Genomic DNA, 23,212 nt, shown 5'->3' on the forward strand with positions numbered 1-23,212 from the left:
TATCCTGCACCCAGAGGCTGCAATCAAGGCACTAGGATATTTTATTAATATAATATCATAATATATAGGGGTGCTTAAGGGTCAAGCTGTATAACTGAGAGGAGACCTCCACATAGCCTTTAAAGGAATGCGGAGAACCGACCAGGGCTTCTGACCTAATGTCCAATCCTCACCTTCTCGTGGTGCACCCTGTTGGGTATCTACTTTGATACTGAACGAACGAGGATGGGCTGGCAATTTGGGATTTAGCCGACCAAATTGTATTCTTATTGGTTAAACCAAAATAGAAAATGATGGTACAACATGACAAAATTTCATGCCGGCTGGGGCGTCGCCCGGTTAAACAAGGCCCCCGTTGTTTTCGCCAGGGAACCAGGGCGAACAGCGAAAAGTCAGCTACTGGAACAAATCTGAAAACAAACCCCAACTCAACATCACCAGAGTTAAAGATCGGTACTATCAATGTAAGAAGCCTGAATGGCAAAGAAATGGAGCTAGCTGAGGAATTAGATAAGTACCAGATCGACATAATAGGGGTGACTGAAACAAAAAAGACCAAAACTGGTGAGATCTTTCTGAGCAATAAATACAAAATGTTATATTCAGGCAATGACAATCAAGGAAAAGAAGGAGTAGCCATAGTATTCAACACAAAATACGAGGCTAATCTTCTTGAATGGCAGTCAGTCTCAAGTAGAGTAATGTGGGCAAATATGAGAATGGGAAACTGGACAATGAGACTTATTTGTGCCTATGGTCCCACAGAAAGTTCTACTAAGGTAGAAGTGGAGGAACTTTTTGAGGATTTAGAAAAAGCAACTGACACAATGAAAAAGAGAAAGTTGGTCCTTGTTGGGGATCTAAATAGCAGAGTAGGAAATGATTGTGAGACATACAAAAATATTTTGGGAAAATTTGGAGAAAAGAGCAAAGCTAATAATAATGGCAAATATCTGTTGGATTTCTGCTCAGGACATGGACTTGTTATTACTAACACCATGTTCCAACATAAAAATGTGCACAAATTCACATGGAGAGACGAGGCTAGGAATAAGAAAAGTCTCATTGACTATGTTATTGTTGATAGTGATGTTTTCTCCCTGGTGCTGGACACCAGAGTGTACAGAGGATTTGAAATTGGAAGTGATCACTATTTAGTCTTGAGCAGGATAAAATTGAATTTCATATTGAAAAGAAAAACATGTAAGAAAGTTTTAAAGCGAATAAAAGTTGAGCAGCTCTCAGATGTGAACTGTAGACTAAAATACACAAAGATTATTGAAGAAAAAATGAAAGAGTTTGAGAACAGGAATCAAACCTTGGAGATTCAGTGGCAAACTCTGAAGGAAACATTGATTGATTCTGCCAGAGAGGCATGTGGTGAGGTTGTGTGCAAAGATAAAAAAATCAGAACTCCCTGGTGGACACAGGAAGTTAAAGAGGCAGTGAAGGAAAAGAAGAAAGCTTATCAAAAGTTCCTGGCAAATAAGTCAGCTTTTATTCTTACAGAATACAGAGACAAATGTAAGAAAGCTAAACAGTGTGTAAAACTAGCTAAACAAAAGTCATGGGAGGACTTTGGCAAGAATATAGAAAATAAATATCAAGAAGGTGGCAAAATATTCTGGAGGTTGTTGAAGAAGCTTAGGAATGGAGGAAAGAGTGCTGTAAAAGGCATTAGAGATGATAAAGGTGACATGAAAACAGGAGAAAAAGATATCCTTGAAGTATGGAGTAATTACTTTGAAAAACTGCTAAATGAAACAAGCAGTGATGACAGCACAGTGATAAAAAACACTGAACAGGCATGCAGTCAGGAATACATATCCATACTTAAAGTAGAAAAAGCCATCAAAGGCTTGAAATGTGGAAAGGCAGCAGGAGTAGATGATATTCGACCAGAAATGCTGAAGCATGGTGGTATAAGAGTCTTACAGTGGCTGCACTGCATAGTTCAGAAAGCCTGGACAGAGGGACGAATTCCTGATGATTGGAGTAGAGCTCTCATAGTACCCATATATAAAAAGGGAAATAAAACTGAATGTGAGAATTACAGAGGTATTTCCCTACTGAGTGTTCCTGGCAAGATCTATGCAAGTATACTTGAGAAACGGTTGAGAAGAATTGTGGAAGAAAAGCTTGGTGAAGAACAAGCTGGATTCAGGCCAAATAGAGGCTGTCAGGATCAGATCTTCACTTTACGACAAATAGTCGAGAAAGCATGGGAATATAACAAAGATCAGTATTTAAGTTTTGTCGATTTGGAAATGGCATATGACAAGGTGCCAAGAGAGAAGCTATTCAATACGCCGCAGTTATATGGTGTCAATGGGGCATTATATCAAGCAATACTTAGTCTTTATTTGAGTTGTAAGTCAGCAGTTAGAATTGAAGGAAGTACAGGAAGATGGTTTAATGTTAAATGTGGTGTGAGACAAGGATGTACATTATCCCCTCTGTTATTCATTATCTATATGGATCACATTATGAAGGAATGTGGTATTAAACCTGATATCAAAATTGGAGATGTTAATGTCAGCTCTTTGCTTTATGCGGATGATGTTATACTTCTAAATAAATCCGCTACAAGTCTGCAAGATTCTCTGACTAAATTGAATAGCTGTTGTAATAGATATGGTATGAAGGTCAGCAATAAAAAGACAAAAACAATGAAAATAGGCAGAATCATTGAAAATGTCAACTGTGTTGTGAATGGAGAACCTGTGGAACAAGTAAAACATTTCAGCTACTTAGGCACGATTTTTAGTGAAGATGGTAAATTAAATATAGAAATAGACAACAGAATCAGCAAAGCTGGTATGGTGGGAAGTCAATTGAATAAATTCATATGGAATAAAAAAGAAATTAGTTGGAAAACTAAATTAGCTGTATACAAGACAGTGTTCAAACCAGTTTTAACTTATGGATCTGAGAGCTGGGTCAGAAGTAAAACACTTGACCAAAGACTAGAGACCGCAGATATGAGAGTCCTGAGAAAGATTAGAGGCGTGAACAGATGGCATCAATGGCAATATCATATTAAAAATGAGGATATTAGGAAAGAACTTGACATTGTCAGCATCCAGGAATGTGTTAGCAGAGCTAATCTCAGGTGGTATGGTCACTTAAATAGAATGGGAGAGGAAAGATTAGCAAAACAAGTGTTCTCTGCCAGGTTGGTAGGAAAACGACCCAGAGGAAGACCAAGATATAGGTGGATTGATACGGTACAAAGTGCCTTAGACGATAGAAATATAAGATCTGATAATGTTGGAGTCTTGACAAGTAACAGACTGATTTGGAGGAAAATTGTAGATAGGAAGTTAGTAATGATGTAATCTTTTCATGTAGTACTGTCATATCCTGTACACCCCTTGAGGGTACATGGCAGGAATTTGATGATGATGATGATGATGATGATGATGATATCATAATATATTATGAAATTTTATGAAAAAATAGATATATAAATTTCTGCTTGGCTTGCACAATTGAAATTACTTTTAGCTGAATCCATGCCCATTACTTAAATTTCCCAAATTGGAATTTCTGGCATCATTGCAAAAATCTGTTTGTTTGTAATCTAACTACAGAAAAAGTATTTTATCACATTACATCCTAGATTACTAAATCTTTTATGAGTACTATTTGTTTATTTTATTTAATTTATTCTTATTATTTTTGAAGAAACCAAACTGCTTTATTGAATAAAAAAATGTCTTTAATGATCTTTGATTTACTTTCTAAAAAAAAAAAAAAAAAAAGCATCTTGAATCATTATTTTATAGCTAACAAATTATCATAATACAGAGATTAAAAAAAAAAGAAAAAAAAAAGAAAAACTTTATCAGTGATATGTTTTTTTTTAATTGAGGCATTCCCAAGGTCACTTATAATTTTAATAAATTAAGCTGCAAGAAACCATCAAAGACAGAAGGCACTAAAAACAACAAAACACTGCAAAACTAGCTATCCTGCACCCAGAGGCTGCAATCAAGGCACTAGGATATTTTAGGATACTAGCTAGATATTTTAGGAATCTTAGGATACTAGATTGAGTATTTCAAAATCCCTTGAAAGGGATTTTGAAAAAAATCTGGGATTAAAGGGATTTTTTAAGCAACTGGAAGCAAAATATAAGCAATGTTATTATAGCTAACATATAAGTCTAATTATATCTTCAATTATACATATTTTTATGTATATAAAATGCATATATAAAAAATACATAAAAAAGTATCCTGCTCAAGTACTACATATATACAGGGAAATTAATAATAACAGCATACAAGGAAATAAAAGCAAGAGAATCGAATTATTAGAGTAGTATGCTCACAGTACCCTTCTATAACTGGAAATAAAATTGAATTTGAGAATTACAGAAATTTCCCTACTAAGTGTTCCTGGTAAGATTTATAGAAGTATACTTCAGAAACAGCTAAGATAAATTGTGGAGAGGAAGTTTGGAGAACAACCTCGGTTCAGGCCTAACAGAGGTTGTCAGTATTAGAGTTTCATTTAGTTGTCAGATAACACTGGACAACAAAATTTTATGAAAATCATGCTCATCAGTTTAATTTAGTAATTTCTTATAGATTTCGAGGTGCTGAACACAAATATGACAATGAAAATGTAAAATTCGCTATGATTTGTGAGAGATTCACAATAGTTTCTTATATAATAGAATAATAGATATTTATCACATATATCGGTAAATATCCGCTTCTACATCCGATGTTACTTTGCCTGTCTCTTGTATAGCTGCTCAGGATCATCTCTAGCAAGCATCCAACAGTAATCAGCCAACATGGAACTGCATCACTTTCCCGTGTATCATTTTTTCATTGTTGCAATTTCCTGATGGAAACATTCACTGTGCTCATCACTAATCATACTGCAGTTGTCGAGGAAGAAATCCAAGAGGGAATGGAATGGAGCAAATGTATTTTTAAGGACATATTGCAGCCAAGTGTATGATACAGAGACACTATCCTCAATCAGTTCCTTGTAGTTTTCTGCCCTGACATTTCTGAAGAAGTTAGTTGACACCAGACGAAAAGCATTCCAAGCTTTTTTTTTTCCTCATCACCCTGTAACAGGGTGTCAAACATCTAGTCAATGAAGAGCTCTCAGATCTGAGGACCCACAAAAACTCCCTCTTTAATTTTCACTTTGCTAAGGCGAGGGAATTGGTCAGTCAGGTACTTGAAAGATGATCCAGTCCAGTCCATGACTTTTCCGAAGTTTTTTACCAAACCAAATTTGATGTGTAGGGGTGGTAGCAGAAGTTTGTGCATTTCTGCCATTGCTGGGAGTTTCATATTCTTCTCTCTCTAACATTTAGAGATTTCCTTGCAGGCCAGTCTGTCTCTCTTCACATAGTGAAAGTCCTTGTTTGGCTGTCCCATTCACACAAAAAACAGCAGTACTTCATATATTCCAGCTGCAGACCCAACAATACAGACTACTTTCAAGTCGCCACAGAGATGCCAGCCATACTTGATGTATTGAAGACGGTCCAACAGCTGTTTTAGGTTGTCATAGGTTTCTTTCATATAGACAGCCTGTTCAACTGGAATGAATGGAAGCTGGTTTCCATTATGTAGCAACACTGCCTTGAGACTTAATTTCGACGAGTCCATGAACAGTCGCCATTCATGCAGGTCATATTTGATTCAAAGGGTATTCAAACCTGCAATCTACATCATAGCAGAACAAGGTCATCTTCCTTCAAGAAGCAAAGTGCAAACTACTCACAACAAGTGTGAAACAAAGTGAACTCAGTCTCGATCCCAGTAACTCTGCTTTGGCCTTGGACAGCTCCAGATTGTAAACAAGATTGTTCAGTTCTTCTTGTGGGAGAATGTATGGCGCAGATGATACACTGTGGCTGACATATGGATCATCATTACATGTCGAAGGCTCTGAAGAAGCTGACATTCATTCACCTCCATCCTCTGAATCAATGGAAAATTCTTTCAGAGGTTTGGGAACAGGAAGTCCTTTGACATGTGGAACTGGTCGGAGAGCAGATGGTATATTTGGGTATGCTACTGCCCACTTTATTTTCCTCGTGATGACTCCCGAAACAGGTACCATGCAGAAGTACCAGTCATTTGCATGACTGCTTGGCTCCCTCCAAACCATAGGAACAGCAAACAGCATCAACACTTTAATTTAGTAATTCCCTGGAAATGTAACAAAAGTTATTTGCACTATTAACAAAAGTATGAGGCATCACTACTACTGGATTTACACTGCAGGAATCACTTGTGTAGTACTTATGATGCAGGAGTAAATGGGAGTGTAGCACAGGAAGTCACACAAACACCACTTGCTCACTCTTATGAGACTTCACTTCATGCTAATGATTGCATCATCTTAGACAGTGAGGTCATGACTCAACTGCATCACATCAGCCAACGATAAAATAGGTCCTGAGGTGATGTGTGTCAATATGTTGCAATCAGGAGATTGAAGTACAGCATTGCCAAATGATACCTATGTACGCAAGTGGACTGAGTCTCTTGTAAACAAGAGCTAATCGACATATTTTGTCATTTTCCTGTTCAGCACATCGAATATGACTTCTGCATTACTTCAACCTTGCTATCACTTCTGCTTCTCACTGATGAGACCTCAATATAGGTCAGAACCAGTATGGGTAGTGGCCCTTCCTATAATGTATAACATTATATGTCTGTAAGGATATATGTGTTGCATTATGAGATACTAAGGCAATTGATGTGAAGTATATACGAGTTGCCCTGTCGTGAAGTTACTTCATGTGTAAACTTTGTTTGCTTACCCGTGGATAAAGGATGAAACCAAGAATATAATTTCTTGGCATCTTTATTTCAACTTTCAGCACATTGAAATCAGTAAAGAATCGCTATTTTCATTTCAGAGACAAATTGTGTGTTGTCCAGTGTAATTAAGAACTAATGGAAGTATACAAAGGATTTGTATTTAAGTTTTATAGATGAGCAAAAGACATGTAACAAAGTGCCAAGAGGAAGCTGTTCAAAACACCTGAGTTATATGATGCAAATGGGATATTATATCAAGCAGCACGGTAGTCAGCAGTTAGAATTGAAGGTGTGATGTTAAATCACATGTGAAATGGTGTGATGTTAAATCAAGTGTGTACATTTTCTCCACTGTTATTTATCATCTATATGGATCACATTATTGAAGGAAAATGGTATTAAATTTGATATCAAAACTGCCATTTTAATCTCAGCTCTTAACTTGATGCAGATAATGTTATACTTTAAACAAATCCAGTATATCTATACAAGATTGCCTGACTGAATTGAATAATTGCTGTAATAAATTTGGTATGAAAATCAACATTAAAAAAAAATGAAAATAGTCAGAAACATTGAAAACATCTACTGCATCCTAAATGGAGAATCCATAAGTAAAACATTTCAGCTATTTAGTAGGCACAATTTTAAGCAAAGATGACAAATTAAATTTGGAATAGACAGCAGAATTACCAAACCTGGTAAGGTAGTAAGTCAGCAGAATAATTTATATGGAATAAAAGAGAAATTAGTTAAGACAATAAACTATATATATATAAAACCATGTTCAAACCAATTTTAACTCAGATCTGAGAGATGGGTTAGAAATAAAACTCTTGATCAAAGACTGGAGACCACAGATATGAAAGTTCCAAGAAAGATTGTGGCAGTATCATATTAAAAATGAGGATATTAGGAAAGAATGACATTAGTAGTATTCAGGAATGTGTTAGCAGAGCTAATCTCAGGTGATTTGGCCACTTGAACAGAAATGGAGAAGAAAAGTTAGCAAAAAAAAAGTATTATTTGCCAGGATGGCAGGAAAAAGACTCAGTGGAAGGCCAAGATCTTGGTAGATTGATACAGTAAAAAGCATCTTAGAAAACAGAGAAATATAAGATCTAATCATACTGGAATCTTGACAGATAACAGATTAATTTGTAGGAAGTTAATAATGATGTAATTTTTTCATGCAGTATTATCATAATATCCTGTACAACTTCTCAAGGTATATATGTCAGGAATTTGATGATGACGACGATAAAAATGTACAGATAAAAAGTATCCTGCTCAAGTACATATATACAGAGAAATAATAATAATAACAACAACAAAGATTAAATGAAAGTAAAAAAAAAAATAGAACAACTTTTTCCAAAAAAAAAACTTTTATTGTTCATTAGCGCATTATTCAACATCGCTCAGGACCTTAATCCAGTTAGTTCGTTCTTTAAGAAACAGAAAGAAATAACTTTTCAAGTTTTTTTTTTTTTTTTTTTTTTTTTTCTGCATTTCATCTTCCTAATTTGATAGAACATGGGAAGATCAATATCCTGGGGGAAAAATGTGGGATCTGAAAAATACATCTGAAAAATTTGGTAGTGGTATGTCTACTAGTTCTAATGATATATGCGAAAAGTACACAAAATTGGGAAGGGAGTAATACCAAGGGATAATCAAATCTTTGGGTTCAAAGTCCATGCTCTTTCTCTACTTTTTCAAATAGTGACAATGCAAACATTGATGGTGTACCAATAATTCTACAATATAAGCCAAAAATCCACATAAACCTGTGGATGAGAGAGAGAGAGAGAGATTAATTCCCTTAGAATTACAAAATTTAGGTCCAAAACCTAATGTCTTCAATATTTAATAGTAACATGTGAATTACAAATTTTGTTAGTTTAAGACTCAGGAGTTTCTTGAGATAAAAGCTAAAACACTAAAAAAAAAAAAAAAAAAAAAAAAAAAGCATAGTTTTTTTGGTCCAAGCATAGTTTTTCCTTTAGGCACAGTAGTAGGCATGGCAATATTTGGTGATTGTAAGGGGGAACGATATGATAAATAAATATACAAGTACGGTAGACAAACGAATATTTACCTTTATTCATAAACAGATATATCCACAAACAATATATTCACAAATGTACCATATTTTCTAATTTGGTAGTGGTGAAAAGTACACAAAATTGGGAAAAACATGGCATCTGAAAAAGACTAATTTTCATTAGCTATATTACACTCTTTAATGGCTGCACAACCAACCAATATACGGTATGTGGCAAACATGCTTCTGAAATCATTATGAAAATCCCTTTTAATATTACAAGATAAAAAGACGTAATTTAGTAAAAGCAAAAACACAGGGTGGAGAAGAAAAAGAAATAATTTGAAACATATTCTGACAGAGATGGCTGATCTGAAAGATACAAACAAATTGTTTAATATAAATATTCTTACACATATCCAGTGTATAGCTTGAAGGTCATGACCAGCTGCGAATGCATATATCACGAGTGATATTCCACACTGTTTATGCAGTCAGTTTTGGTATAACATATTATGTAAAGTTTTGTGATATTTGATAGTAAATTGTATCTGAGAGATACCGCAAACTCCGATGTCAATATAGTATTGGTTTAGTTGTTTTTTTATTATTTACCGTTGAAAATGGCTGGAAAAATATATCGATTGGATAATCCATCAGATGTGGAAGAGATATAGCGAATGTTACTCAAGTCCAATGATGAGAATGATAAAGTCAAATGAGAAAGTGATATTTGATAGTAAATTGTATCTGAGAGATACTGTGAACTCCGATGTCAGTATAGTATTGGTTTAGTTGTTTTTTTTTTCTTTGTTCCTTTGATCAATAATTTCTAGATTGTAACTGAAAATAAATAAACCATAATGTATTATATTTACAGTGTTTTTGTTATAGTTTTATCGCATTTTAGCACATACTAGTAATGAATGTATCTCTCAGATGCATGCAACCTTCACTATAATTTTTTAGACCGCGACCACCGCAGGGTTAAACGTGGCCGTACCAACCTTGAAGATGATCCACATGAAGGATGGCCAAAAAAAAATTCAACAACACCAGAAATTATTGATCAGGTGCAAGATATGGTACTGGTGAGTCAAAGAGCGTGAAACTGCTGAGACTATAGGCATTTCAAAAGAATGTGTAGGATATATTTTGCATGAAGAATTGCAATGAAAAAACTTTGCGCAGGATGGGTGTCAAGCTTGCTCACAGCAGATCAAAAACACACTCACATAAATATCTCTGAACAGTGCTTGGAGTGTTTTAATAAGAATAAATCTGATTTTGTGTATTGATTTATTACTATGGATGAGACTTGGATTCACCATTACACACCAGAATCCATCCAAACAGCAGTCAAAACAGTGGACAGAAGCTAGTTGTTCAGCACCAAAGACAAAGTCGGTTCCATCAGCAGGAAAGGTCATGGCATCAGTATTTTGGGATGCTAGCATTTTGTTTATTAATTATCTTGAAAAGGGTAAAACAATAACCAGGGAATATTATTCCGATTTTTTAACCAGACTAGACGAAAAAATTCGTGAGAAAAGACCCAGTTTGCAGAAGAAAAACATCACCTTTCATCAGGACAATGCACCTACCCACAAAGGTAAATTGGAAAATTAAGGGATCTGCACTATGAATTGTTGGAACATCCACCCTACTCCCCAGATTTGGCTCCCTCTGACTTCTATCTCTTCCCAAAACTAAAACTCTTCCTTGCTGGTCAGCGTTTTTCTTTGAATCAAGAGGTGATTAGAGCTGTAGAAGGGATATTTTGCAGAAATATCATTCAACATTTCAGCCTCTGTATCAAGGTCATCATCATGAAAACATAATATATATGCACAGGATTCAAGCTACATGATGTTACACAAAAGTAAGATGAATCTAAATGCTTTGTTAATCATTTACCCTAGTCTGACCTCTGGTGGAAAAAAAAAAATAAATAAATAAATAAAAATAAAAAATTATATCAAATAATTATCAAAATAAAATAAATTTATTATACATATAATAAGTATAATAATATACAAATGATAAAATAAATTAATAAATAAATAAAAATAAAAACGTTTTATAGTGGAACTACATTAAACACATCTCTAAAGTCCTCTTATATTCAAGTTTTCTTTGGTTGGGGTTCTGCCATCATGTTCTGCATGCATAGGTTGCTGATGGGTCCTCCAGATTCTTGAAATTACTAATCCATCATTCTTATTGAGATTTAGATGATGTTTCAGCATCTCACAAGCTACTTGGAACTTTCTTTCAAACCAGGTATTGGTGCAGTGTAGGGACTCAGCGCTTTTCAAGTTTATTTTGTGACATGTTTGAAGTGCATAGCCTGACAGGGTTGATTAACCATAGTGAAGGAATTTAATATGTCATTTGTGTTTGTCTTTTCTTATTTGGATGGTGCACCCTGTTTTCCCCAGGTAGGGTAGATTGCAGGTGCACTGAATTTTGTAAACCCCTGAGTGAGCAAGGTAGAGAAGATCTTTGGATGAGCCGAGTATACTTTTTAATTTTGCAGAAGGCTTGAAGATTACCTTAATGTTATGTTTATGTAGTGTTCTATCTATTTTTTCTGATAGTCCCCTAATGTATGGTATGACTATGGCATTCTTGTAATATTTTTTGCTTTTAATGGTATTATTATGAAGGATCTTGTGAACTTTTTTTTTTGTTGTGAACATTTTTTATAAAAGTTTGGCTAATAATTTCATATTTGTTTTTCAGCACCTGCTCATTTTCAGCACCTGCTGGAGGGTGCTGATGACGTCTAGGAAAGGCAGCCTGAGGGAAGATGTGTGACAAATATATCTAGAAAAGGAAGAGAGTTATTGTTTTCAATCCCGATGGTAAATTGGATGTGTTTTGTTATTTATTCAGGAAGCTTAGGAATGTATTTAATGTTTTGCAGCCATAGGGACAAATGGCAAAAATATAACCAACATATCTGAGCCAGACTTTGGGCTTTAGTCTTGTTGAATTCTAGAGCTTGTTGCTCAAAGTCTTTCGTGTGTAAAAGTTAGCTATGGGAGAGGGAGGGAGCCAAAAGAAGCTACAGCCAAGGGCTTACCATGGCCGTAGCTTCTTTTTACAGATAGAAATTATTTTGCCACACGAAATACCCAGCGCAAAGTACATGGGCAAAAAGGACCATGATATCATGGTCCTTTTTGCCCATGTACTTTACGTGCATATATGAATAATATATGCATGTAAACACAAGAAAGATATTTAATTAACCAAATATTTCGGTCTGGAAATAGCAGACCATCTTCAGTGGCACTACAAGAACAGTTTAAAAAAAAAAAAAATACAAGGTGGAATACTAACAATAGATCATTTAAAAATAGAACAAATTATTGTTCTATTTTTAAATGAATTTCAAATAAATAGAACAAAAGGGAATATTTTTAAGCAGAGACATGATTGAAATAAAGATATTAATTAATAATATTAAATAACATAAAATTAATATGAATTAATGAGTTATCCTGATTAGACTTTCCCAGATTTTTGATATAGATTTACAGTCATTCCGATTCAGGTTAGGACGATGGAGTAAGGCCTCTACACTTTCTTTGAATAAACGTTCAAATTTATAACGGGATCTATGTAAGAGGCGAATGTTTGACCAAAGGATGTTGTGGTTAGTTTCAATCCCGTGCTGAGCCAATCCAGATTTTTCAGGTTTGTTGTGATGAATGGAGGATTGATGTTCTTGGATTCTTTTTTCAAGAGAACATCCAGTTTGTCCAAAATAGGAGAGAGATCACAGTTATATAGATGACATCTTTACTGTATGGCCGTACAACAAAGACTCCTTACCTTCTTTTTTAAACAGTATCAATTCCTTACATCATCGTATAAAATTTACTATGGAAATGGAAGAAAATGACCAGTTATCTTTTTTAGACGCTCTCCTCATCCGGTCACCTTCAAATACTCTTACAACTACAGTTTACAGGAAACCAACATTCACAGGTCGTTATATTCTTAAAGATTCAGCCCATCATCCTTGTCAAAAAACAGGAATCATAAAATGTCTTATCAGAAGAGCCAAAACTAATTGTTCTACTTCTAATTTTCTACAGAAAGAACTTTCTACTTTCCAGCAACACATGAAACTCAATGGCTTTTCCGAAAAGAGCACTCAACATCTTCTCGATTCTTATAATCCACCACAAAACAATGAAGATTCAATATGCCGAGTTCCAATTCCTTACATCTCTGGGATTTCAGAACCTATCGCAAGAATTTTGAAGAAATATGAGTTAACAGCTACGTATTCACCTATTAACAAATTATCTTCCCATTTTCCTTCTCCTAAAGACAAATGCTCAACTATATCTCTTCCTGGAATTTATCAAATTCCCTGCAACTGTGATCTCTCCTATTTTGGACAAATTGGACGTTCTCTTGAAAAAAGAATCCAAGAACATCAATCCTCCATTCATCACAACAAACCTGAAAAATCTGGATTGGCTCAGCACGGGATTGAAACTAACCACAACATCCTTTGGTCAAAAACTCACCTCTTACATAGATCCCGTTATAAATTTGAACGTTTATTCAAAGAAAGTGTAGAGGCCTTACTCGATCGTCCTAACATGAATCGGAATGACTGTATATCTATAGCAAAAATCTGGGAAAGTCTAATCAGGATAACTCATTAATTCATATTAATTTTATGTTATTTAATATTATTAATTAATATCTTTATTTCAATCATGTCTCTGTTTAAAAATATTCCCTTTAATACTTAGTGATATAACATCACGCGACTTGTTCTATTTTTAAATGATCTATTGTTAGTATTCCACCTTGTATTTTTTTTTTTTTTTTAACTGTTCTTGTAGTGCCACTGAAGATGGTCTGCTATTTCCAGACCGAAATATTTGGTTAATTAAATATCTTTCTTGTGTTTACGTGCATATATTATTCAGTCTTTATGTCACAAATATCCTTAAAACATCATATGTTCTGTATGAAAAGAATAGTAGCACTGATTGGGACATTAGCGAAAAGGGCAGTTATGTCAAAGCTAATTAATAAATCTTTGTTGTTGAGTGTGATGTTTTTAATTTTGTTGTTTAAGTATTGTGTTTTTTTATATAGGAGAGGTTATGACCTATCAACTCCTTGAGTGTAGCTACTAGTTTCTTGGTTAAATGATAATTTAGCCATAAAAATGGATTGGGTTATAGAATATTAGCATGGATAAGAAGATGGCTGACTGACAGAAATCAAAATGTTCCAAGTGCAGCAATAGGCGGCCTCCTAGGGGCAATTCCTGGACACTTTCGGGTGACTGACTGGCCTGCTATGCTATTCCTCCCTTCCAGGGCTAAGTTTCCTCGCTTGCAATAACTCATCAGATGAAGGCTCCGCCTCTTATAAGCTGGAGCCAGGAAACTCGTCGAGTGTGATTCCAGATGTCTGTTTCTTGTTTGGAGGTGATCCTATTGCCAGTCCCAGCGGCATCCTCAGAAAGAAAGTTAAACGAAAGCTCTGCAAGGACTGTCATCAACCCATTTCTTCAAGTTCTCATCATGCTTGTTCCGGTCAAGGGGTTCCAAATCTTAGACACTGTGTGTCAGGTCTGTGATCATGCATTCTCCACCGCAGTCGGCCTTGCCATGCATTGCACCTCAAAACATCCAGCCGAAGCCAACGCTGCAATAAAAACTGAGCGCATCAAAGCACGTTGGACTGCCGAAGAAGAAAAGATCCTCGCCGCTCAAGAGATCGAGTTGATGGCTCGAGGGATAAAGAACATCAATGAGGCTTTATTTAAGATGTTCCCATTAAGATCTCTGGATGTCATCAAGTGTCACAGACAGAAAGCCAGTTATTTTAGTAAATAATTAATGAATATTAATACTACATTGATGTTCATTAACGTAGTATCGATTGACAGTACCAGTGGGATGAAACTCGTCTTCTCCATAGAAGCAGTTTTAAATAAGAACGCCTATTCTTAGAAACTTGTGAAGCCCTTTTACATTGGCCCCAACCTGAATTGGAATGAATGTCTCATTTACTCCCAAAAATTTGGGAGATTCCCATTTTATGTAAACACCAAAAATAGCTTTATTATTATTTAATAATATTAATTTTTATCATGTGGTGTACCATTTTTAATGTAAATTGATTGTTGTATGTACCTTGTGTTCCTGTTCACTGATTTGTTTGTTGTCTCCACATATCGATCAGTACTTTCATTAAAGTTTATTACTGTGGTTATCGTGTAATATTGTTGTTTTATAGTTATGCCACAAGCACTTTTGAAGAATAGATCATAAGTGTTAGTTTGGAATAGTTAAAATGGTTAATATTTTAAACTTTTTTTTTTTCTGAATTTCAAAAATATCAAAAACTTTTTTGTAATTGATAAAGGCCACGTGTATTTGTTTATGAAATTCTCTTCTCTTTTCAATTATTAATTTAAAAATTAAGTCTATGTAAGATCAGCCATTTCAGAATCCAATGTGTTCTTTTAGAAGTTTATCATCTACAATACTATTTAGCTTCTCTTTTAATAGTCCTGAAGATAGTTTGTTATCGTCATTTCCTTTTTTTTTGTTATAAATTAGTATAACCAGTGCTTTTTCCCAAGTTATTCCCATAATCCAAACTATATTAAAGAATTTCAGGAGTATTTCTTTAAATTTTTAACCTGCATTTTTATACAGTTTCATATTTATGTTGCATTCTGGTTTTTCCTATTTTTCAATGTATTCCTTGTATTTTTTTTTTTAGTTCTGACACTGTAATATTTTCTGTTAGGTCATTCTTTATTTTATATATATTTACTTCATTATCATCATTAGCCCAAAGATTGTGAAAATAGATTACTCTTTTTCTTTTTTTTTAAAGGTTATGGTTTGTATTTTATTTGATTTCTTTATTCATGTATTTTATAATTTTATAGATATTCAGTTGTGGCTTTTGCTATATCCTTTTCCAATTATGTTATAGAACAACTGTTCCATCTTTTTAGAAGTTTTCCCCTTCCCCTCTCTTTTTTTCTCCCTCTCTCCATTTTCTTGTCCTAGAATTTAGCCATTTCTAATACCTGTCTTTTCTGGTTTTAATTATATTTTTCTATTTCTTTGTTCCAGTTGTGTAGTTCTCTTTTTTCTGTTTCATTCACTCTTCGTCCACAAGCTTTTCATTGCTGCTTTAATCAGGATTTGTTTGAGTTCTTCACATTCTTCCTCCTTTATATGAATCTTGAATGGTTTCAATTTTTTCATTAATGCATTTTTGATATTGCTGTCTGATACAGAAATTTTGCAACTTTGTTGATAAGTGTTTTCCATTTATTTTTAGTTATCTTGGTTTAAATTGGATTTTTGCCATTATAATGTCAATATTTAATTCAAATAATGTGTTCATATATATTTAATTCAAATAATGTGTTCATATATATATATATATATATATTACCTTTAAATTAAATTAAATATTATAGGAAGTTTTTAAAAAAATGAATTAACTATGAATTTTAAATTCTGTCCCAAAATGTTACTTAGCAGAATTTATTGATTCAAACTGTTCAGAGGACTGAATATCAAAGTTTTACTACATCTGAAAATGTATTAATTAAAAGATTCATATAGTATCATGTAATATAACAGGATCAACTTTAAGATATAATTACATAACAATAAATTCAAATCAAACTTCTGTTAACTAAATATATTTCATACCTCATTTAAAGGAATATTAATGTTAAAACCTATGCCTTTTCCTTCTCCAATGTGATCATAATTTGATTCGCGGAGTTCAGGCCAAAAGTCTCCATGTTCATACCGATGTATAGAAAAATACAAAACTCTAGTAAAAATATACAGATATTGTTAAAAGTATTAATATTTTAATCAATTTATTAATGATATTAATAATTAGCAAATAAATGAATTTAGACTAATGTGAAAAGTGCAATTTTTAGAGTTTTTGACTGAGGGAATGGGCAGTAAACAAGTATAAAAATAATCCAAAGCAATCATTACAAAAAAAAAAAAAAAAAAGCTTCATTACACAAAAGTATTTTTAGTGATGGTAATACAGTGATTGTATGATTCATTATGGCATCCAGAATGGTTTTGATTTATGTAGTGTAGACAGTTTATATATTTACTGTCACTTGTAAAATATAATTTTTGTACTGTTTTGGATCATTCTAATATTAAAATGGCTCAGGTTAAATAAAAATTGCATGACAAGAAACGACAATTTTTACTAAAAATGTGTTCCAAATTTCATTATATTCCTTAAATTCCATCAGCTAGAACAAAGTTGTATTACTTTTAATTAATTTAATCAAAATGGTTTGATATACTTTGCTTTGAAAATAATTTAAATGAAATAAAAACTGAAATGATCCAATACTTTTGTAAAGTTCTTAATAAACAAATTTCATAAATAATGCTGTTGTTTTATTAGTTTTATTTTATTTTTACTTTTTTTTTCCCTTCATGCTTTCTACTCATTTTGGGTTTTGGTTTGGTTATATTTATACATTCTTGAAGATGATTCTGGTTTTTGCACTTGATCCAGACCATGTTTTCTCAATATCAAATAAACAATTTAGTGCAATATTCTTTATCCTAGTGTTGTAAGTTACATGTGTCTTTGACCTCCCCCCCTCCCCAGTGTACTAATTCATTCTCCTATTCAAATCATGAAACTGAACACTTGAAGGAAAGGCTTCTTAGTAATGTTAATATTTCTTTACATAACGAGTTGGATTTTATTTGTAAAGCTATGCAAGATGCCATCTTGCATGCTATACAGCATGCAAGATGAGGGCCAAAATGGGGCAATTCAATGCATGTTACATTATCTTTTTTCTTCTTCTTTTTTTTTTTCTTTTGAAGTAGCAGAAAAAAAGTTCAATTTCTTCGCAATTTCATTTCAGGAAACTTGGACAAATTTTAGCAGAACAGAAAGATTCTCAGCTCTTAAATTAAAGAATATCATATTTTTATACTTCCATATATATTTCTGGTTGATAATAAATAATTATTATACCATAAAAAAAGAAGTTTGGCATTAACTGACGAGGGAGTTATCACACACTAAATCACAATTTTCAAAATGTAAAATATTATGAAAATGTGCACAACAAATATCGTATCACTTCATGTATAATAACCAGCTAATGAATTTTTAGATTCTAAATGTCTAAAATTGAACTAAAGTGAATCAATACTGAATTCAGGAATCAAACATAAGACTCCACTAATATTATATTAGGAAAGTAAAGCATACAGAAAAGTGCTAGAGCATTAGCGTATTAGTAATAGTTTGTAATTTTAATAAGCAGATGTATACCCTGCTTGCAAAGAAGTCAACAAGCACGATAGTGTGAGGAACAAACAGTCATGGTGCCTACCTCAATAAGATATAGGACCTCCTTTCGCTGCAATGACTGCAGAAATCCTATGAGTCATACTTTCCACAAGCATATGATTGTGGTAACTGATGGCAACCTCGAGGGTGTGGTAACTGATGGTGACCCTGCTATGGTGGAAAGAAGGGTTTGTTGCGCTGCTACAGAAAGAACCGGAACTAGAAGGAAAATTTTTCATCCATTACCTTTAATCCACCAGGAGAATTTGTGCGCGAAAACTATTGGATTTGAGATTTCATGAAAGTTATTGTGACTGTCGTCAACATTATTAGGGCAAGAGGATTGAATCAAGATCAATTCCAAGAGTTTCTGACCTAAGAGTGTGAAGTGGATCATGGCAATGAGGTTTATTATAGTGATGTGCGTTGGTTCAGCAGAGGGAAGGTTCTTAAAAGAGTCTTTGACTTAAGGAGCGAGATACAGTAGTTCATGCAAACCAAGGGGAATCCAAATGCAGAATTTAACGATCCGAAGTGGATGACAGACTTTGCCTTTGTGACCGACATCTCATTGCATATGAATGAACTAAATATGCGGCTACAATCCAAAGATCAACTGGTGCACACTCTGTTTGGTCACATCAAAGCTTTTGTGGCCAAGCTTAAACTTTGGGAGGCACAACTCTCAAAAAAAAGACTTAACTCATTTTCAGCTTCTCGCTGAGTCCAACTATTCGTCTCTTGATGAATACGCTACAAAATTAGCCATGTTGCAAAGTGAGTTCAAAGAGAATGATTTTCATAACTTAAAGTCTTCTTTAGATTTATTTTCAATGCCATTCAGTGTCAATGCTGCTGCAATGCCAGGCTCAGTACAAATGGAGTTGCTTGAACTCCAAAACAACTCTTTTTTGAGAGAAAAATTATTCAATGTGCCCTTGCTTACATTTTACAAAGACTACATTTCTGAGGATGCATTCCCTAATCTTTGCTAGCATGCTTTGAAGAATGTGTGAAAATATGTGCTTCCTAACAAAGCGCTATGTGTGCTTTGTTAGGAAGCACATATTTATGTGAACGGTTCTTCTCCAGAATGAAGCATGTGAAGTCCAAGACAAGAACTCAGATTAATGACCAACATCTCGAGAATACTCTATGCATAGTGACTACCAACACTGATGCCAACATCGACAAGCAAAAAACCTTCCCAAGTTGTCCATTGACATTGTAAAAAATGAATGTTTTCTTCATTAAATTATCTTTTTTTCACGTATTGATTGTATTTACTTATCATGAATCAGACTCCTACCTATGCTTTTAAAGCTGAGTTTGTTTATTTTTATAGGATTTTATGTAAAGTATCAAATGCACAGCATTCCTTGTGAATCTGGAAAGCATCTTACAATTCTAAATACCACAGTATAGCTTAGTGGCCTGCGGGCTTCACTGAAATATTTAATGCAGCCTGCACTGTCTGAAAGGTTGAAGACCCATGATCTAGAGTATACACATATATATACAAAGACAAGCTGAATTACATTTCACACAGTATGCTAAAGAGACAATGATTTGATCAACGGTTATTCTACTGGCATGATCCCTAGTGAAAATAAAATAAAATAAAGGAAAATAAAAATAAAATAAATTAAAAAAAAAAAAACTGCATCAAAGCTATATTCTATTTAATTCTCGTGAAAAGGCTTATATGTTGGTTATGTATTTTTTTACTAAATAATTTAAGGAAATTACAACGTAAACTAGAATATACATTAAAATAAATTTTAATATACTTCAATATTTCGGCAACATCACGTTGCCATTTTCAAGGAACTTAAGAACAAGACGTGCATGCAGGCACAACAAACAGTAAGTGAGGAAGTAACTATGGGACTTAATGGCACATTTTCCTTATGTATTTTTGGGAGTCCATAAATACGGCAGGGGGGGGGGGTATGGAGTTAAATGGTTTTAATTTGTTAGTGATTTCCACAGGCCAAGAAGTGACCCTTCTTGAGGAGCCTGTGGAGTTTTTTAATTTGTGAGTTGGTGGGATTGTACTCGATAGGGAGGTAAGTAGCCTGATCTAACAATAGAGCTTTCAGCTTACCTGTGTAATTCTTTCGGTTAAGCAATACTGTAGCATTTCCTTTATCAGCTTTGGTGATTATTATTTTCTTGTTTTTCTTTAATCTAGTAGAGATTTAATTTCCCTACTGGACATGTTGGCTTTTGGTGGTTTAACTTTGGTCAGAACACAAGCCACATCCAGTCTAATATCGTTGGAGATGTGGTTTGGAAGGTTTCGTATCCAGCGTTCAATTCATATCATAATATCTTCAGCAGGTATTCTTCTGGGTGTAATGGTGAAGTTGTGGCCATATGAGAGAGCGTCGAGTGCTTCTGGTTTCACACTAAACGATGAAAGATTAACTACCGTTTCAGTAGGAAGTTGTGGTTTCGAGATCGAGTTCTTTTTTAAATTTTCAAATTTTTTGATGTGTCGATCTCATACTTTTTTAAATTCTTTCTCCGCTGCACTGCACGAGATATCGTATGAAATAGACCAAATTTTGTGACTTAAGGAGCTTGAAAGGTCATCTTCAAGTGCCTGGATAGCTACGACTTGCCGTTCAGGAAACGGTGAGTCATAGCGATTTGTTACCTGAGCAAGGCTTGGCTGGCACGATTATAAATACGAAGACCCTTTTGCGAAGAGAAACGGTGCTTGAATTTGACACAGTTAGGAATTACCTGGTTATCCTGGCAGCGTTTTAGGAAGGCAAGATGATTCAGTTGTGTTGATAGCTTTAACTTCTTTTTACCGTCATGGCGTGCTTTACGTGTGATATCATCTATGTGGATTATTGTAATTCTCGTGAAAAGGCTTAGACGTTAGTTATTCATTTTGTACTAAATAATTTAAGGAAATTACAACATAAACTAGGATATACATTAAAATAAATTTTAACATACTTCAATATTTCAGCAACGTCACATTGCCATTTTCAAGGAACTTAAGAACAAGGCACGTGCATCCAGGCACAACAAACAGTAAGTGAAGAAGAAGCAGGGCCTTTGGCCTAAACATTTGGCCAAAGCTCTCTCACACTATACTGGCAACACACCCTCACACATAAAAAACTCAGCCCACTTCAAAGCCAGCATAGAAAACCTTACACTCAAACACACTGACATAATGGTCAGTTTTGATGTCTCCTCCTTATTCACAAATGTCCCACTCAAAGAATCCTTAGAGCTAATCCAAGCTAAATTTTCTCCCGATATCACAGCCCTATTTCAGTTCACAATGAACTCAGGCTATTTTGTTAGGCAAGGAAAATTCTACAAACAAATAGAGGGGACAGCCATGGGTTCTCCACTCTCCCCACCCTCGACCAACTTTTATATGGAGACTTTTGAAGAGAAAGCCTTAAACTCTGCCCCACAAAAACCAACCATTTGGCTTCACTATATTGATGATTTGTTCACTATATGGCCACATGGCTCCGATGCACTCTTCTCCTTCCTAACACACTTAAACAACCGACACCCCAGAATCAAATTCATCCTGGAAGAGGAAAAAAACAACTGCCTTCCTTTCTTAGACACACTAGTCACCTGCCAGCCTGATGGAACCTTGGTTTTCTCAGTATATAGAAAACCCACCCATACAGGCAGATACATTCACCAACAATCCCACCACCCCTCCTCGCAACAATATGGAGTCATTAAGACACTATGCAACAGGGCTAAACATATCTGTTCAAATGACAATGCCCTAACCACAGAAGTAAACCACATTCTCAACACTTTCTCAGCCAATGGCTACCCCCCTCCCAAAAAAAAAAAAAAAAATCCAAAAAATATTGCAACCAGTAAACCAACCCCTTTCCCCCTCACAACAAGGATTACTACTCTAAATCCATCACCATACCCTATATCCGAGGCACCTCAGAAAAATTTACAAAAATCCTAAAAAAACATGACTTAACTTCTTGTTACAGACCATATAAAAAATTGGCATCCCTTATTCGCTCTACTAAAGACCAACCTCCCCCCTCCCTAGACCTACCTGGTGTATACCAGGTTTCTTGCAGCTGTAAGCTGTCCTACTTTGGCCAAACAGGCAGGACAGCAAATATCAGAATTTCAGAACACAAGGACTACATCCAGTTTCATCAATACAACCACTCGTCTTGCTGACCATGCGCTGGATACCTGCCATAGAATACAGTGGAAGAAAGCCACGATATACACCATAGTATATACAAATATGAAAGGCTTTTCATGGAATCAGCTTCAGCCCTAAGAAACAATCCTAACCTCAACAAATTTGGCTGCATGAGACTGCCTCAAATTTGGGAAACCTACATCAGAAGACCTTCAGCCCAATCGTCCAAGAATACCAACATTGCTCGCTTGGGGGTGCCATCAGGACTTTAGGTGAAATAATAGCTTTCTGCTTCTTCCTCAATTACTGTTTGTTGTGCCTGCGTGCACGTGTCTTTTTCTTAAGTTCCTTGAAAATGGCAACCTCTCATGCCAAAATATTGAAGTATATTAAAATTTATTTTAACGTATATCCTAATTTACGTTGTAATTTCCTTAAATTATTTAGTAAAAAATATATTCTATTTAAGATAACATTGGAGAAACATTCTTTCGTATAGATAGTTTTATTACAGTAACAATGATGTCCTATTTAACATGATAATTGTTATGTCAGATTTAACATTTTGGATTACCTATGGTCTATTTACAGTTAACTCTTAGGGAGAAAGGTTAAGTGGGTAGAATATGTGTCTTCCATATTCTTGGGATTTTTAGACCATTATTATTGTTAAGATCAGGGTGGTTGATAAGAATCTCACAGGCTTCCTTAAATTTACGTTCATACCATGTTTTGGTGTGATGTAAACAACAGATCAAATCATTGTCTCTTTAGAATACTGTTGTGAAATGTAATTCAGTTTGTTTTTGT

General features: G+C 34.5%; 1 protein-coding gene across 3 annotated transcripts in view; it reads right to left on the minus strand.

The window, feature by feature from the left end:
* Window positions 1-23,212, minus strand: part of LOC150095019 (protein deacetylase HDAC6-like) — a 694,680-nt gene that overhangs the window by 442,403 nt on the left and 229,065 nt on the right. For all 3 annotated transcript variants that reach the window (XM_090411706.1, XM_090411707.1, XM_090411705.1), the window contains exon 11: window positions 16,587-16,713. In XM_090411706.1, the coding sequence (XP_090267832.1) occupies window positions 16,587-16,713 (127 nt within the window). The remainder of the gene's footprint in view (window positions 1-16,586; window positions 16,714-23,212) is intronic.

The sequence above is a fragment of the Typopeltis vanoorti genome, chromosome 21 (assembly GCF_054136105.1).
Source record: "Typopeltis vanoorti isolate ZY-2024b chromosome 21, IOZ_Tvanoo_1.0, whole genome shotgun sequence".
NCBI classification, from domain to species: Eukaryota; Metazoa; Arthropoda; class Arachnida; order Uropygi; family Thelyphonidae; genus Typopeltis; species Typopeltis vanoorti.